Source organism: Corvus cornix, chromosome 17, assembly GCF_000738735.6.
Source record: "Corvus cornix cornix isolate S_Up_H32 chromosome 17, ASM73873v5, whole genome shotgun sequence".
Lineage (NCBI taxonomy): Eukaryota > Metazoa > Chordata > Aves > Passeriformes > Corvidae > Corvus > Corvus cornix.
Window position 1 is genome coordinate 3,366,276 of NC_046346.1, and position 15,872 is coordinate 3,382,147.

Sequence of the window (15,872 nt, forward strand, 5' to 3'; positions counted from 1 at the left end):
AATAGCTCCTTATAATGTTCTTCTTCTGCAGCTACTGACTGGGCCAAGAGCTGCGATGGAAAGTCCTTCTCCTCAATGAACCCTCAAGGTACATTCAGGATTTTACCTCCTCAAAGCAAAAAGGGCTGAAAAATTGGGGAAGTGCTGCCAGTGCTGTTCCACGCCATCCCACCAGGCAGAGAACACCGAAATCCCTCTCCTCCAGCTCAGCCCCATTATTGTCTTAATAATAAAGTCAGCAAATCACTGCAGGTCAATCCCAGTCCTTGGTTAAGCTGACGCAATCTTGAGCCCGCTCGATGCAATCAATGCCGAGCTCCAGATCCTGCCACAGGGTCCACAAAACCCACCCTGACAAAAGCTCCTCTGCCCAAGGGTCCGTGGGAGCCCCAAAACCAGCGCTGGGAGCTCGTTCCCTGCGCTTTGGAAATCAGGCTGCGGATTTAATCCCTCGCTGCAAGTCCTCATGTGCCCGTGATTTCCACACTGACAATTACAGGGCAGCTCAATGCACTGGGGTTGGCTTTTTGGTTGGCTTTTTTCCTCTCTGGCAGAGTCACTTCTACCTTACTAATTTGTAAAGGTGCTTTGATTCAGGAGCGCACTGGCTCTGCCTTCCCTTCCCACGCAAAGCTGGCTTTTACTCCCAGCCAGGGCCAGGCTCTCTGGGTGTTTTCCCAGAGTTTGTGCTCCCAAAGACTCACAACTGAGCAGCCAAGGAAGAGCCCTGGGAGTCGGTGGCAGAGAGGGACCTGGGATCAACCCTCATCCAGCAGCTCGGGGGACTTCCCATAGCCTGGGAGAACTGGCAGGACCGGCTGCTCCCACCCTGCAGGCACATCCCTACACCCAGCTCCAGGCTCACCCCTTCCTACCCAGCACTTTTCCGCCCCAATGTGTTCTGTCCTCCTCCCACAGGGCTGGTTTGGGGTCCCCACATTTTGGGCAGGACTAGAGCATCCCTCTGCTCTCAGGGATGAGCCAGCATAAGCTTCACCCCCCATGGTACTGCTTCCCAGGCTGTATCCTAAGGTTTGCCTGCTTGTACACCCCTGAGAAGAGCTTTGGGGCTCCCCCAACACCATTCCTGGGGTGCTGCTGAGCTCCAGCAAGCTGTCCCCAGGGCAGGCTGCACCTTCCTGCACCTTCCAGCATCCAGGGGCAAATGCAACTGCTCCAGGAAAGAGACCTGGAGGATTCCTGGACCAGCCCCACATCCCCTGTGCTGCCCCAGGTTCTGGGAAGGCGCCAGGAGAGGAGGAGCCTCCCCGTGTGTGCGTGGGTGGGGGCTCCAGATGGGCACCTTGCTGTTTGTTACCTGCCACCCAGGGCCTGCTGCAAGAAATCCCTGCCCTGCAACATTTCCTGCACACACCTAGAGGCCGTGAAACCTCGCCAGACGTGGTTTTCCTCGCCTGCCCAGCCTCACCTCCCATGGCTCAACACTGGGACAACCGGAGGAGTGCCTGGGTGCCCGCAGGGAGCGGCGCCCAGTACCCCTCAGCCATCCCAGGCGGGAAAACGCGGTGGGAAAAGCGAGCGCCCGAGCCCAGCAAAGCCCCATGGCCTCTGATTTCCACAGACCAAACCTGCCCCACGGGTGAGGCCCAAAAAGGGAGCAACCTGCCAGAAGGGAATTGCTGGTTTTCCCCCTCGGAGAGGAGGGTGACACCCCAAGGTAGAGCTACACCGGGGCTCCAAGGCACGGCAGCACCGCTACCAAAACACAGCTCCAAACACTGCCAAAAACCTCTTAGCCAACAAAATCTGTGTCTCCCAACCCTACAAACAGCAGAGGAGCGTGCTGGCAGGGTGTAATTCAGGGTGCCAGCATCAGCCACCCCAAATTGCCATCTGGGGGCCTGCTCCCAGTAAGCCCCAGCTCGGAACCGCTGTTTGAAGTCTCCCACATTTGCACACTACAGGTACCCGCTGGCCTGGGGCCAGGCTATCTCCAGCTGGGATCAGCTAAGCCTTCCTAAGTGCTTAAATAGGGGCCTGCAGGTAATTGTCCCAGGAGCCTTAACTCTTCCTGGAGCCCCTCTGATGTTCTGGGCCCTGATGAGGAGCACAGCGTAGAAAACCAGCAAGGATAGCAACGGTAGAGGATGTGGATTTAGGGCAGCACAGGTCGCTGCATCCTGCCCTTCAAGTCCTATTCCCAACTGCTTCCCGGGATCTGCCAGAGTATCCTATAAATAAATACCACGGCAGGGGCCGGGGAGAGCAGGCTGTAAAGCACGAGGCATTAGCACCCAGGCTGGCACGGCTGGCTCACAGCGTGCCCAAGCAGCCAACCACGATTTGCTTAGGGGTGCAGAAAGTTTTGCATTGCCCCGGCAGGAAGGGAGCCTGGGTGGCCTCTGTAGGTACAGGAAACCCCTTTCTATCACGCACATCACTCTGCTTCCTCTGGATTTCTTTAACCTTTCACTCTTGGCCTGATTTATGCTTTCACACTGATTTTTGCACACGTGCATTTCCCTCCTCTTCGCCGCTCTGGTGCTGTGGCTCCACACCAGCAAAAAAGCTGGCAGGCCTTTGGCATCCGGCTGCCCAGAGCCAGAATAACCCCTGCAGGGAAACCTCCTGCTCTGCCTCACTCCAGAGGAGCTGGGGTTTTTGCAGGAGGAGGGGAAAATGCTGTGTCCTGTGTTGTTGTGCTCCGGGGCTGAGCAGCCAACACGCAGCTCCAGCCCGCCCATGGGATCCATGCTGGGCTGCGTGTGATGGGGAGGCACTGGAGCAGCTAATCTGGGACCCCAGGGACACATCCCAGCAAAGCAGAGATGAAGATTCTGCTGCAGAGGCGTTGGGTGGTGAGCCCCAGGCTCCAGCACAGCCCAGGGCTGATTTTTCCTGGCAGACAAGGAAAAGAATCCATGACCAGCTCAGTCCTGAGCCCTCCAATGCATCCAGGCAGGACGCAGCAGGCAGCACCCCATCCACAAAGGGCATCCGCAGCACCACAAGCACGTGGAGCAGTGCCCAGTGATGCCATCAGAGGCAGGAGGACATGAGGACAACAGGGACACAGCCTTAATGTCACCTAAAGGGCCTCTTGGGTGGGAAGAGGAGCTGCTTGTTCCCAGTCTCCACAGGGATCCTGGCACAAAATGAGCAAAACATTGGACTGTGTTGGGAAATGCATCGGCTTCCTGGGAGTGGAGGGGGAAGCTGAGGCCAACAACTCCAAGGCACTGTCGGAGCAGGGACAGCAGCACAGAGCCCAGGGGAAAGCCTGGGGAGGAATCTCAGCTGAAGCCAATTCTCCAGGCCCAAACTGGGGGCATTTTAATCCATTCAGCTGGATAAATACGGAGTGTGGGAGCAGGTGGCCCTGGTGTCACCAGCCATCACCAGGGAGGAGGGATGACAGAGCCAGTGCACCAACCTGGTTTTCCATCCCTGCTGTGCTGTCCTAAACCCCACAAAACAGCCTGCTCAATTGCATCCTTACAGGAAAAATGGGAAAACTCCAAAGCGGGAGCAAGCCAGGAAAGCATCTCTTCACTCCATCTGCATGGGACAGAGGCCACCCTGAGAGCCACCAGCTCGCAGGGCTCCCCCAGCCTGGCACGGCCACCAAAAAGGAAATGAAGTCGCAAAGGTTATCGCTTTGGTGTTTGACTGAGCATAAAAATCCCGCTCTGAAAACAAAAACAAGGAAGAGGAGGACAGGGAGAGCAGCAAGGGAGGAGAGGGGCAGCGATGCACAGCCCCAGAAAAATGGGAGAGGCGGGTGCAGGGGCTCACCCCACACCAACACACATCTCCACGGCAGGAGAGTTTCCCAGGAAAATAAATGCAAAGTCTGTTATAAAAGTTTATCAGCGAGGAAGAGCGAGCGCGCCTGACTACAGGATAGAGATGTCATTATTTTCATGCATCTGCCTTACCCAATTTTATTTAGTTGCTTTCTGCACCATTTCATGCTCATTCTGCTGCTGAGCTAGACAATTGCTTTATAACTCTAGGGTGCAATTTCACTGTCTGTGAGCCACACGCATGCACGCGGGGGCTGCGCCGGGATGGAGCGGGGAGCTGCACCTCCCTCCCTTCTCCCCACACCCTGAGGTTTGGGAGCTCGCCTGGAGAGGAGTTTTCTTCATAAATTTGAGGGGGAAAAAAATTAAATTAAAATGCTAAGCTGCTATCTTTAATATATTCTGGGAGTGTGGGGGGGGAGCAGCCCCAGTAAGCAGCGGCTCCCCATTAAGGCTGAGCAGGACGAACTGGAGGGCAATCTGCTCTCTCACGCTACGTGAATGCAGAGAGACGGAGCCCGGCAGGCTGCAGGGCAGGAACGCTGTGAATCACACTGGATTTTTATGATCAATTGAAAGTCACACTTGAACAAGTGCAGGTCAGCAGGGAGGGTTGGTCATGCAGGTGCAGAGCTCCGAGACAGCAGCTTTCAACTCGCTCGAGTCACCTGGTCCCTCACAGGCCTTGGGTACCCTCCTTGGTACTCCTATTTCCTGATCCCCCACTAAACATCCCCCTCAGGGCTGCTGTAGGGTGTGAGGGGTCTCCAGAAGCAGCCCCAGCAGTGTTGGGAAGCAGCGTGGGATCATGGATTTCCCCACCACAACACGCACGAGCATCCCCAGCATGAGCCAGTACCTGCTCCATGCTGTCAGACACCACGGCTCCTCCACACCAGGCAGAGCCACGGCTCCCCAGGCCTGATAAAATCACTCATCTCACACAAATGGGGCAGTAAAAAGAAGAGGTGGGGGCAGAAGGGGAGTCCAGTTTAGTCTGGTAAGGATGACCAGTGCAGAAAGGGCGTTTCTTATTCTTTGATCTCCCTTTTCCCAGAGCTCCCACCTGCACACAGGTCTTTGGGAGCAGGGCAGGGAAGCTGCAGCACTGGCAAACCACCCTCATCCATCCCTCACATCCCCAGGAGCAGCCAAACAGCTCCTCCAGCTTGATCTGATGCCCCTGGCTCTGCTGCTACCTCTCTGATCCAATTCTTCTCTGCCACCACTCACCCGCCCAGCTCCTGCATCCCATCCCGTGCCACCTCTGCGTCTCAAGGTGAATTTTGGCTGGAAGCTCACCCCCTCTCCTGCCACCTCCATGCCTCAGGCTGGGTTTTGGCTGGAAGCTCACCCCCTCTTGCACTTCTCCTTCCGCTCTTGCCTCACCACTGCCATTGCCTCACTGCGACTCCGGAATGGGCACGTAGGAGACGCGCTGCCCACAACAAAATCGTCTCGCAGCAGCCCACAGAGTTCACAGCAAATAAAAAAAAAAGAAAAGAAAAAGAAAAAAAAAATAGAAAGAAAGAAAACAACTCTCCTCCAGCACTCACTTGTCAGCCAGAAATGGAAAAACAATAATCTAATGTTTCTGCCTTCCCGCCCAGCTGAAATGAGATGGGGCATCCCTCCCTAATCCGCTCCTGGCAGCACAAAGGATCTGCTCCGGGAGCTGAGGGGGCTGTACATCTCAGGGGGCTCCTTCAGCTCCCCCTCCCTGGATTTTTTTCCTTTCTTTCCCAGGTCTGTAAAGCTGAAGAAAGCCAAAACTCCACAAAAGAGGAGCCCATGAAAAGTAACAACCAGCTGGGAATCCCATTAACATTTTATTGGTCCCCAATACCGCTATTGCCCCTTTTATCTCTTGGCTCTGCAGCGATCCTGCAGCTGATGGGATCCAGGGAAAGGCTCAGGGCTCGGACAAGACCCAAACCCAACTACACCACCAACCTCCACTCATGGCCCATCCAAGATAACAAATCTTCGACCAAAAAATCAAATCCCCCAGGCTTTGGAAGAAGGAGCAATGACCACAGCACGAGGGATTATCTCCTGATAGAGCAGAAGGGGATGCCAGCCCTCATCCTGCTGCTTAATTAACCGAATCTTTAGGATGTTTCTTCCTTGCCCTGTGCTTTGGGAGCACCTGGCTCGCCCACAAACCCCACCTGGGAGCTTTTCTTTGCTCTTGGGGCCAAAAAGCAGCTTGTGGGGAGGGGGGTTTTGGACCCTGCAAAGCCCAGGAGAGCTCAGTGGAGCTGTGATCCCAGACAGATCAGCTCTGCGGGGCTGGAAGCCGCCGGCCCAGCCGAGGTTTCACAACCACCCCACGCCCTCGCTCCGGGCCCCGTTCCCAGCTCAGACGCTCCCGCGTGCCTCAGTTTCCCACCCTGTATCTGTCTCATCTGGGCAGACGAGGAGTTTTGAAGGCAAGATCCATCCCCTCCTGATGTGCAGAGGCAGGAGCTGGCACGGGCACGGCTGCAACCAGAATTCCAGCCCCAAGGTGCAACCTTGGAACTTTTACTGTGGATCGCAGTAAGAGAAAAGGGAAACAAGAGGGGGGAGGAAAAAGAAGCCCAAGCGTTTTGTGCTTACAAATGGTCTGTTTGAACAGGATTATTTTTTAACTCCACATTAAACAAAATTTCAAAGGAGAGGAGCTGCATTTGGGCTTAATTTGAGCCCTTTCTTCCCTTTCTTGCAAGGGAATTGTTCCCTGTTTATCTCGGAAAACACCCTCCATTTTGTAAAGCTCCCTCTCCTCTAAATAAAAACTCAGGTTGTTTCCTTGACTTTGCTTTGCTTTTTCGAAGCCAAACCTTGTCAGAAAAGGCAAGTTCTCACAGCCAGTTTCCATCTCAACAATAGAGCATTTTCCCAGGCTAAATTGCTTCTGTCTGAAAATCTTCTGGCAGTTTGAGCTGGCTGGCATGTGTGGGGATCCTTCTGTAGGGTTTTTAAAATCCTTATTTGCAATATTATCTCATCTGCTTTGCGCTGCCTTGATGTTCGAGCAGCCTTTGGAGAGACACAACCGCTCCTCCCTCCTCCTCCTCCTCTGTCCTCCCTCCAGGCACACGCTTCCCTTTGAGGAGGAGGAGAGGGGAGAAATAAAATAAAAGACAAGCAAAGAGGAAAATGTCAGAAAGCTGCTTTTTGTGTGCGTGTCAAACGTTCAAAGTTATTCCAGAGTCTAGTCTTTAAATGTAATAAAATACAGCAACTCCTGACAAAATCAATTGAAATAAAACCACCCAGGCTGCCTCCCCTATTGCTTTGTAGCTCGACTGACTTGGAGAGCCCACCTGGGCCTTTTAGGAAGCAATTAGGGAAGTGCTGGGATGGATCCCGCGCCTGCTGCGTGCGTGTTCCACCGAGCATCCCTGCACGGTGCTGGGCATCCCTGCACGGTGCTGGGCATCCCTGACACTTCTGAGCACCCCTCCACAGTGCCCAGATCCTTCCACACCCCCAGCACCCCTCCACACCACAGGTCAGAGCGAGGAGAGCCCCAGTTCCTTCCCCCACCGCGAGAGGTGACAACGGCTCTGGCACGGGGATCAAAGCCAGAGAAGGATTAATTAGAGCCCAATCAGGTTGCCCAGCTCGAAGGAAAGGTCCCTGCATCACTTGGCCAGCAGGGGTTTGAGGGATCCCAGGTTTTGGCTCAGTGGAGGAGCCCAGCTCGGGCACAGGGATCCCTCCGTGTCCCCACACCGTCACCCGTTAAGCCCCTTGCCAAGGGCCACCACCTCTTGCTGTCTCACTCCCAGGATATTTATAGCAGGAATGATTCGGGGATTTCAGGCAGCTTGGGAGCCTTAGGGAATACTCTGAGCACACACAACCCCCGGGAAAAGGCACCAGGATGCTCACAGGAACACGCAGCCTGTGGATGAGGCAGGACCAAAGCACACCCCAAAGCCCTGGAGCACCCACAGCTCCTCTGTTTGTTTCTTTCCTTAATCATCCTGCAAAAAACCCTAAAAAATCCAAAATCCAGCCGGGTGCCATATGGCAACCGACCCCTGCTCCCAGAAAACAATACTCAACAAAAAGGTTTTTAACCCATTTCTTAATAAATATTTCTTTTCGCCTCAAAGATGTGGGTGGGACGAAGCCAGGGTGTATTTTCCAGTGAAATGTTTTGATTCCCCCCTTGTTGTTTTTTTTTTTTCCCCTCAACAGGAGCAAAACGCCAATAATAATATTTGCAATGAATAACTCAAATTCTGCGGCTTTCTCCCCCACTCTCTTTTAAATAAATAAAATGCCCTAAATTTGAGAAACACAAACACTCCTTCCAACACAGCAGGACGATGTGGAATAAACTCGGGGACGCTCCGAGGATTTATTTCACTGTCACAGCCCGAATTCTGGAAAAGGCAAAAATTCCTTCCTGGCTTGTTTTGCATATGTCAGCGAGGAGAGGTCGAGCCCTCCACGAGGCTCCAGCAAGAGACACCAGGACACACCAGGACACAACCAGACTTTACCTCCTGCTCCTACCAGCCCCTGCTCCAGCCCAGCAGCGCCACGGAGCCAACCAGATGTGGGGCAGAGGATTCCCCCTTCCTCACTGGCATGCTCCGATGCTTCCTACATCTCTCAGAAGTTCTCCTCCCTGCGGAATTTCACATCAGCTGTGAATTTCTGAGGGGATAAAGAGCAGAACTGAGCATCTCAACCCACACAGAGGCTCCCACCGAGGAGTTCTGTGCAGCATCCAGGCTCATCCCGGCCACACGCCCAGGGGATGCAGGATGGACGTGCCTGATGGATGCTCACAGTCCCACACGGAGCAGCCCCCAAGGCCCTGGGCTGTCCCTGCTGGACACGGCGGGTTGTTTTGCTGTTTTCCTCGGAGGCGTTCCCACTCCGGCCCCGGCAGGGCCGAGCACGGCACGGACAGTCCTCACCCCACATCCTGAGCAGCTGCAGCCGGCCCTGGCACGGCTGCAGGGTGGGAAGAGGGACTCGCCGAGGTTACAACCTGCTGGAGTGACCTCCGGAGGGAAGCGCCGGCCTCGGACACCCATTAACTGTTTCTTCCCCCACAAAGCTGAGCCTCGAGGGAGAGCTCCCCGAGCCCACCACCCCTCTTTTCCTCCCCAGAGATACCCAGGGAATGGGCAAAGGGAAAACAAAGCACTAAGAGGATTGTTAAAGTCAGAGAACAAGCAGCCACCTGAAGAACCGAGTCCTTGGTTTGCACATCAGTGCCCCGTGAAAGCCTGACCTCGGCCCATGCACCCCACCAGAGGTGATCCCCACAGCCTCAAAAGCACTTGCAGCACAGATTTTTCTACATTTTTCCTCCTCTTGGAGACCCAACATAACAGAGAGGAGCAAAAGCAGGACAGCCCTGAGCAAGCTAAGCCTAGTAAAGGCAGGACTCTAACTCCAGATGGCTCTAAGGCAGCATCTGCTGGACCCTGAGGTGTTTTAAGCCTCAGCAGGCCTGTGAAGGTACCCGTGCCCACAGCTCCCGTGCCAGGCTGCAGGTTGTCCTGGCAGTGGGATGGCAGACGGGTGACAGCAGCCAGCCTGGGAGATGCCCAGGGACGTGCTGTCCTCACGGGGAGCCTCTGGCTGGCATCTGCCAGCAGCTCTCCAGAGAAGCAGGAAAATGAGATACTACTATTAAAAGTGCCCAGTGCTGGCCACGCTTCCAGCCATGACATCAGTGGGGTTATCTGAGTCTAACCATGGGCAGGACTTGGCCAGGAACCACCACCAGGTTGGCCTTGCTGGGCCAAACTGAGCTGAGATTTTGATGGGGATGCAGGAATGGAGTCGGATTTTGGCTGTGTTTCTGCTGTTCCCAGCTCAGGCCTGTACTGGTGTGCAGGGAAACAAACCCCACAAGCTGGGCTGTTTTTGTCCCCTTGGTTTGCCAACACCAGCTCCCAAAAATGACATGGAATAGGGTTGGTGAAACACCCTGGGAATCTGCAAAGTCAGGACCTGGTGGGCTTTGGACCATTCCACCTCTAAAGAGTGGCTATTCCAGCTCTGCTCTGGTTTCACTGGGAAGGTCTCAGTTCACATTCTCCTCAATCCTACAAACTGCTCACAAGCTTTTAGACACAACCTGCCTGCACTGCCCAGAGCAGGACCACAATCTATCCCTCCAAAACCTGCAACACCCTTTGCAGCCAAAGGGATTTTTCCCAATAATCCATGACCAAAGACCAGCGGATAAAGTTTAGGAGTCTCTCCTGCAGCAGCACAATCCCAGACCACACACCCCAAACAGCTCCCACAAGCAGACGGATTTTCTCCTGAGACGAGGATGAGAAGTTTTAACCTCCCCCAGCGTGGCTGTCCTGGGGGCTGCCCTGTTTTCCCTGGGGATGCTCCTGGCGTGCTGCACACATTTCTAGATGAGCAGATAGATCAGTTGTTTTCCACTTGCACCAGCATGAAAACCCTTCCCCGAGCCAGCAGTGACACAGACTCTTCCCCTCCTACCCCCTCAAACCAACCTGACTAATAACACAACGGATTTTTTCGCATTTACAGCACAACAGGAGAGCTCAGGACTGACAGAAAATACAGTTAACATATGCAGAGGCCTGAGCCTGCCCAGATCAAGAGGCTTGGACTGTCTTCCACAGGAGCATCCAAGGAAATGTGAATCCCCCAAACAGCGGCCCCTAAGGTTAAACCATCCCAGTGTGGCCAGAGAGGCACCTTCTACTGGGATGAGCCCCAACAGCTGCACTGCATCCAACCAAAAGGAGCTGGTTTGATTCAGAATCAGGGCCTGCTCTGGGACACACTGCAGGTGAGATGCTTTTGGCCCCAGCAGCATCTCCCACCTCCCAGCCCAGCCACTGCGGGCACTGTGAAATTGTGATTTTTGAGGGCACAGAGATGCCACCTACTGCTCTGCCAGCCCACAGGGCCAGGGTCTCCCTGCCAAAGTCCCCAGATCTCCACAGCCCTGGAAACCCTCTCAGCAGGCTGGGCTTGCTGGAGATCCTGGGATGGTTGTATTTATTCTGCTCGTTGAAAGGAACAACTGAAACTGCAATCCGTAAACAAAACAAGCAAAAAAACATACTAAAAAAAAAGAGAGAGAAAGAACGAAACAAAACACACCACCGAAGGCTGGAGAGGCTGAGCAGAGATTTAAAGCCCTGAGAAGGGATGGTCTCGCTGGCCATGGCTCGCTCGGCCGGAGGCTGGGAGCCACGGGGCTGAGCGGGGACAGGGATAGCAGCATTCGCCCCTCTTCCCCCTCGCCCGGACTTGGCGCCAGGCGACTTCGCTCAAACTTTTCTTCCCCCCACCCCGAGCACTGAGCTCTGCAATATCACTTCTCCTGGAAGCGAGACGCAGGAGGCATTCGCCCTTACAAGCCACGACTTGACTCAGTCACCGAAACGATGGCAAACTCCGGCTGGAAATAGGTTTTAAAACGCAGCTAAAAGGAGGGGGGGGGGGGGAAATAAGAACAAAAAGGCAGGAGGGTCCCAACCGCGGCGGGTCTGGGAGCCGGCGATGCGAGCGGAGAGGCCGGCGCGGGGTCCCCGCGGGCGCTGCCTCCCCGTGCCCGGCTGCGCGCCCCGGATGCCGCGGGGAGAGAGGAAAAAAAGGAGAAAAGTCAAAAATTAAAGAACAAAATAAACCGAGGGGAAAGGCAAGAGGGAGAAGCACAGGCTGCGCGCTGCCGAGCCCCGAGCAGAGCCGGCCCCGGGCGGGGATGGGGCTCTCCCGGCTGCCGCTGCCCCGTTCGAAAGCGCCGCTGGGGCCGCTGCCCGACCGGCCCGGCGGAGCTCGGTCCGGCCCAGCCCGGCTCGGCTCGGCTCCCCGCCCGGGGCCCGCCGTTCCCCCGGCTGCGCCACGAAAAAAACAACAGCAAACCAAAACAAAAATACCAACTCAAAGGCAGGGGCCGGGGGCAGGGGCCGGGGCCGGCCCGCCCGCCCCGCGCTCGCCGCGGCGCTCCCCGGGGAAGGAGCGAGCGCATCCCCCGCCCGCCGCCCCCCGGTGCGCGCTGCTGGAAGGGGCAGCGGAGCCGGAGGGGGGGCGGCAGGACAGGCGCTGATTTTATCGTCCTGAAGCACCCCCCACCCCCCGCGGTAGGAACGGAGAATCTCTCGGAACAGAACTCACCCAGCGGCAGGAAGTGTTTGGTGTCCATGGCTGGTGCTTAACTCATGCCAAGGGGCTCGGCGAGAGCGGCGGCGAAAACACACAGGCAGGGCGGGCGGAGGGGAGGGAAATCAGCGCGGGGGGAGAGGGGAGGAGGGAAAAAAAAAAAAAAAAAAAAAAAAAAAAACACCCACGGGGAGGAGGAGGAGGAGGAGGAGGAGGAGGAGGAGGAGGAGGAGGAGGGAGGAAGGGAGAAGGAGGAGGAGGCAGCGGGGAGGCTGCGGCCCCGCAGCGGCCCCGCAGCGGCGGCCCCGCGCAGCCGAGGCCGCGGAGTTGTGGCAAACTCCAACAATGTAACTCCGCCGCTCGGCTCCGCCGGGCGCGCCCGGCTCCGCGCCGGGGCCCGCGCAGGGGGGAGCGGGAGCGCCGCGCCCGCCCCGCAGCGCCCGCCCGAGCCGTGCCGAGTGAGCCGAGCCGAGCCGAGCGGAGCCCGAGCGCAGCCCGAGCCGTACCGAGCCCGCCCGAGCCGAGCCGAGCCGAGCAGCGCCGCCCCGCGCCCGCCCCGCCGGCCCGCGGAGAGCGCTGCGCTGGTGGTTGGTGGTGGGGTGGTGTTTGATGGTTTGTTGTGTGTTTTTTTTTGGTGGTTTTTTTTCTTAAAGTGATGAGGAAAGGGGAGGAAAATAGAGTGGGGAGAGAGGAGGAAAAAGAAAAAAAAAAAAAATAAAGGAAAAGCAAAAGGGAGGAGGAGAAGAGGAGAAAGAAAAGAGGGGGGGGAAAAGAGGTGGCGAGGAGGGGAAATTGGAGATGGGGAGGAAGGGGAGAAGATGAGGAAAGGAGAGGGGGAAGAGGGAAAGGGGAAAAGGAGAGGGAAAAGAGAGAAGGAAAGGAGAGGGGAAAGAGAAGGAAAGAAGAGGGGAAAGAGAAGAAAAAGAGGAGAGGGGAAAGAGACGGAAAAGGAGAGGCAAAAAGATGGGGAAAGAGGGGAGTAAGAGCAGGAAGGGGAAAGAGGTGAGGAAAGAAGGGGGGGGGGGGGAGAAGGAGGCGCGTAGCGCTGCAGTGGCAGCCTCGGGAGGGGGAGAAGAGGGGGTTCCTCGAGTGATGCTGAGCAATGTCAGCTGTGCCCAGCCCCGGAGCAGCCAGCGAGCCCCTGAGCCCTGTTGCCTGTCCCCGGGGTGTGTCACACGGTGGGCAGCGCTCAAAGCACGATTTATTTCATTTCCCATCCGTGAGGCACAACAAACAACTCTCTGTGAATTTTTGTGTGTGTGTGCGCGCGGCTGCTCTGCAAACTCTCACCTCCTCAGCACCGCCGGTACCACCCTGGCAGCACCACTGGCTGCCTCCCAGAGCCCCGGCCCCCCTTGCCAGGCAGGCCTCCAGGTTTAATAAATGATACTCAGCCCTGTAAGAATGTGTATTAGTGGCTTGATGGACCAGAGCGACTCCACTATGCATGAAGCATATTAAACATCGTATCGACCCTCGCTTTCCACGGCCGTAACATGCATAACAAACAGGCTGGGGCCACGCTGCAGCTGCTCACACACGCTGGGGAGCAACGCTGGGCACTGAGCGAGGCTGGAGTGACACCAGGGACAGCTGCTGGGGGGGTTCTGCTGGCACAGGTAGCTCCCAGCGCAGAGCCCAGCTCTCCTGCAGTGAATGGGGTTGGGGGAAATTGTAGCTGGGACGATCAGGGTTGTCCCAGACACTCTGCCATCACCTCCCTGTGTGGCAGATCCGTGGAACGCTCCCCGGCCTTATCTGCCCTGATTTATTCTTTAATTGGCAAAGTGTCTCATGCCATAAATATTAGCGAGCGAGCGGCTCCTCCTATAAAAGTGAGGCCTCTTGTCTGCCATCGCCGTATCCCTGCGTGCCCTTATCGCTCCATCTTGTGCCTGTCACTGTAGGATCTCAAGCCACACAAGAGAGGCTCTGGAAAGGCCCCAACCCCTGGATTTCTCCTACATCTCTTCTGTTGTAGGAGAACAGAGGACCCTGCCCTTCCTCTGGGGCAGACCCACATGGGGATGGTTGGATGAGGGGTACACAACTGGCAACACCCCACAATCCCAGCGTGGACCAGTTTGGGACCTTTTCACCACATGCATCACAGTCCATCTGCTTTAGAATAAAACATCCAAATCCATTGCAATCCAGCCAAAGAATAAAAACACCAAAAGGACCCATCTTGTGTCAGGCAAGCGGCTGCAAACTGACACTCAGGTGGAGCTGCAGAAGGTAAAACAAAATAAAGCGTCTTGGATCCTTTTAATCCTCTGCTCTTGTAATTTCAGCATGTCCAAACAGATTTTGGTGTGTGTTTATAACTGGTAACTTCATTTGCTTGTGGGCTGGGACCTTAAATGCCAAGTTTCATCTCCAAGTCCGTTTTTAAGAGTGAGTTACATCAGCTCCTGGGAGAGAAGAGGAGAAAAGGAAATACGCAAGGATATAAAAGAAAGTTGGGGGTTGTCAGAAAAAGCAGGTTCAAAGTGTTCAAAGAGTGCAAAAATCACAGATTTTGTGGATACCTGTGTACAGACTGACAGCTCAAAGGTAGAAATCAGTTTCCTGAAACACAAACTAAAGCTCATCTGTCTGATGAGGGCAAACACAGCTTGGGGCAGAGCTGGGCTCTCACCTGCCCGTCACCCCCAGTGGGTTCCCGAACATCCCAAGGCCTTCAGGGCTTTGAGTGTGTCCATCACCAACACACAGGGTGGGGATGTGGCCCCAAACCCCCAACCCAAAGAGCACTCAGCTCCATGGCTGCAGCAGATCCCGGGGTTATGTGAGCCAGGGCTGCAAATCCACCTTTGCAGACTCCAACACGTGAAATTACCATAACCAAGACATTTCACGCTCCTCTCCCATCAAGCTGTTTAGAGCAAATTAAATTTCTCCCTAACCAGACTGTAACAGTTCATGTTAGATGTGGATCTAAATGTTAATTGCAGTGACAATAACAGGTCTGATCCTGCAATCCTTATTTGGGTAAAACCTCCCACAGAAGCCAAAGGAATTTTGCCCCAGAGAAGGCAGCTGGATGCAGTCCCACATTTCCAGTCTCTTGAAGATGCCAGAAGGTAAGCCAGGATATTTCTGTGATGTTACAAACCTTCTCTTTCCCCTCCCTTCCACCTCCCCTGAGTTCTTTAATGCACTATTAATTTAATAAGCTGCCTAATGCTGTGCTCACCTTCAGCCTCGCACTTCCCAGGAAGGACTTCAATCATCGTGGGGGGGCACAGTCAGATGATTTTGGCAGCTCATTGCCTGGTACATCTGGTTGGCACAGGGATGCTTGAAGGTCCTGTGCTGGCTAGGAGAGCTGCCTTGGGAAACTGCTGCTCTTGTCCTCGGCACCCTTGGGTGATGCAAACACCTTCTAGCCTGGGATCCTGAAGAAGGCAGGCTGATAAAACAGGGTAATTTGGGAGTGCCTGGCCCCATCTGGGCAGCTCTCAGTCCCAGCACTCAATTCTGGCTGAATTTGGCAGAGAGAGACGCTATGTTCATCAGATAAAGTCAATTAGGCAAAGGCTTCTCCTTCCATCTCCACACTCGCACCCCGTTGCCATCCCTTTGGGGCAAAGGGATCTAGGTGCATGTGGGCCTCAGCAGGAGACAGGCAAGGAGAGGTTTTGGGAGCTGAGACTGCATTCAGAACTGGGCACTTGGGCCCAGTGAGTGGATTTGGAAATCACAAGCCTCTACGATTTTTTTCTAAAAAAAATTAGAAATTCCAGTTTATCTTGTCTCTAACCCAGAATTATCTGACGGGACACAAAAGCAAAACCTGCTGTGCTTCCCCTACTGTTTAATGCCCTCTTGCACAGTTAGAAAAAAAACTTAAATCTATTTTTCCTGCCTGGCTGCATTTTGTTACAAATTAAAGAAAGAATAAATGCAAAATCTGAGTGAGAAAGAACAGAAGAAGCTCGTGGGCTGTGGCCGGGCTCCATCTCCACCTGCACATTGAGGCTGTGA

At 55.0% G+C, this 15,872-nt stretch overlaps 1 protein-coding gene across 1 annotated transcript in view; it reads right to left on the reverse strand.

Moving 5' to 3' along the window:
• The window catches only part of RXRA (retinoid X receptor alpha), a 97,034-nt gene extending 84,990 nt beyond the window's left edge, over positions 1 to 12,044 (reverse strand). The window contains exon 1 of the mRNA XM_039561474.1: positions 11,898 to 12,044. Coding sequence (XP_039417408.1) covers positions 11,898 to 11,925 — 28 coding nt within the window. The 5' untranslated portion in view covers positions 11,926 to 12,044. The remainder of the gene's footprint in view (positions 1 to 11,897) is intronic.
• Between the last annotated feature and the right edge of the window lie 3,828 nt (positions 12,045 to 15,872).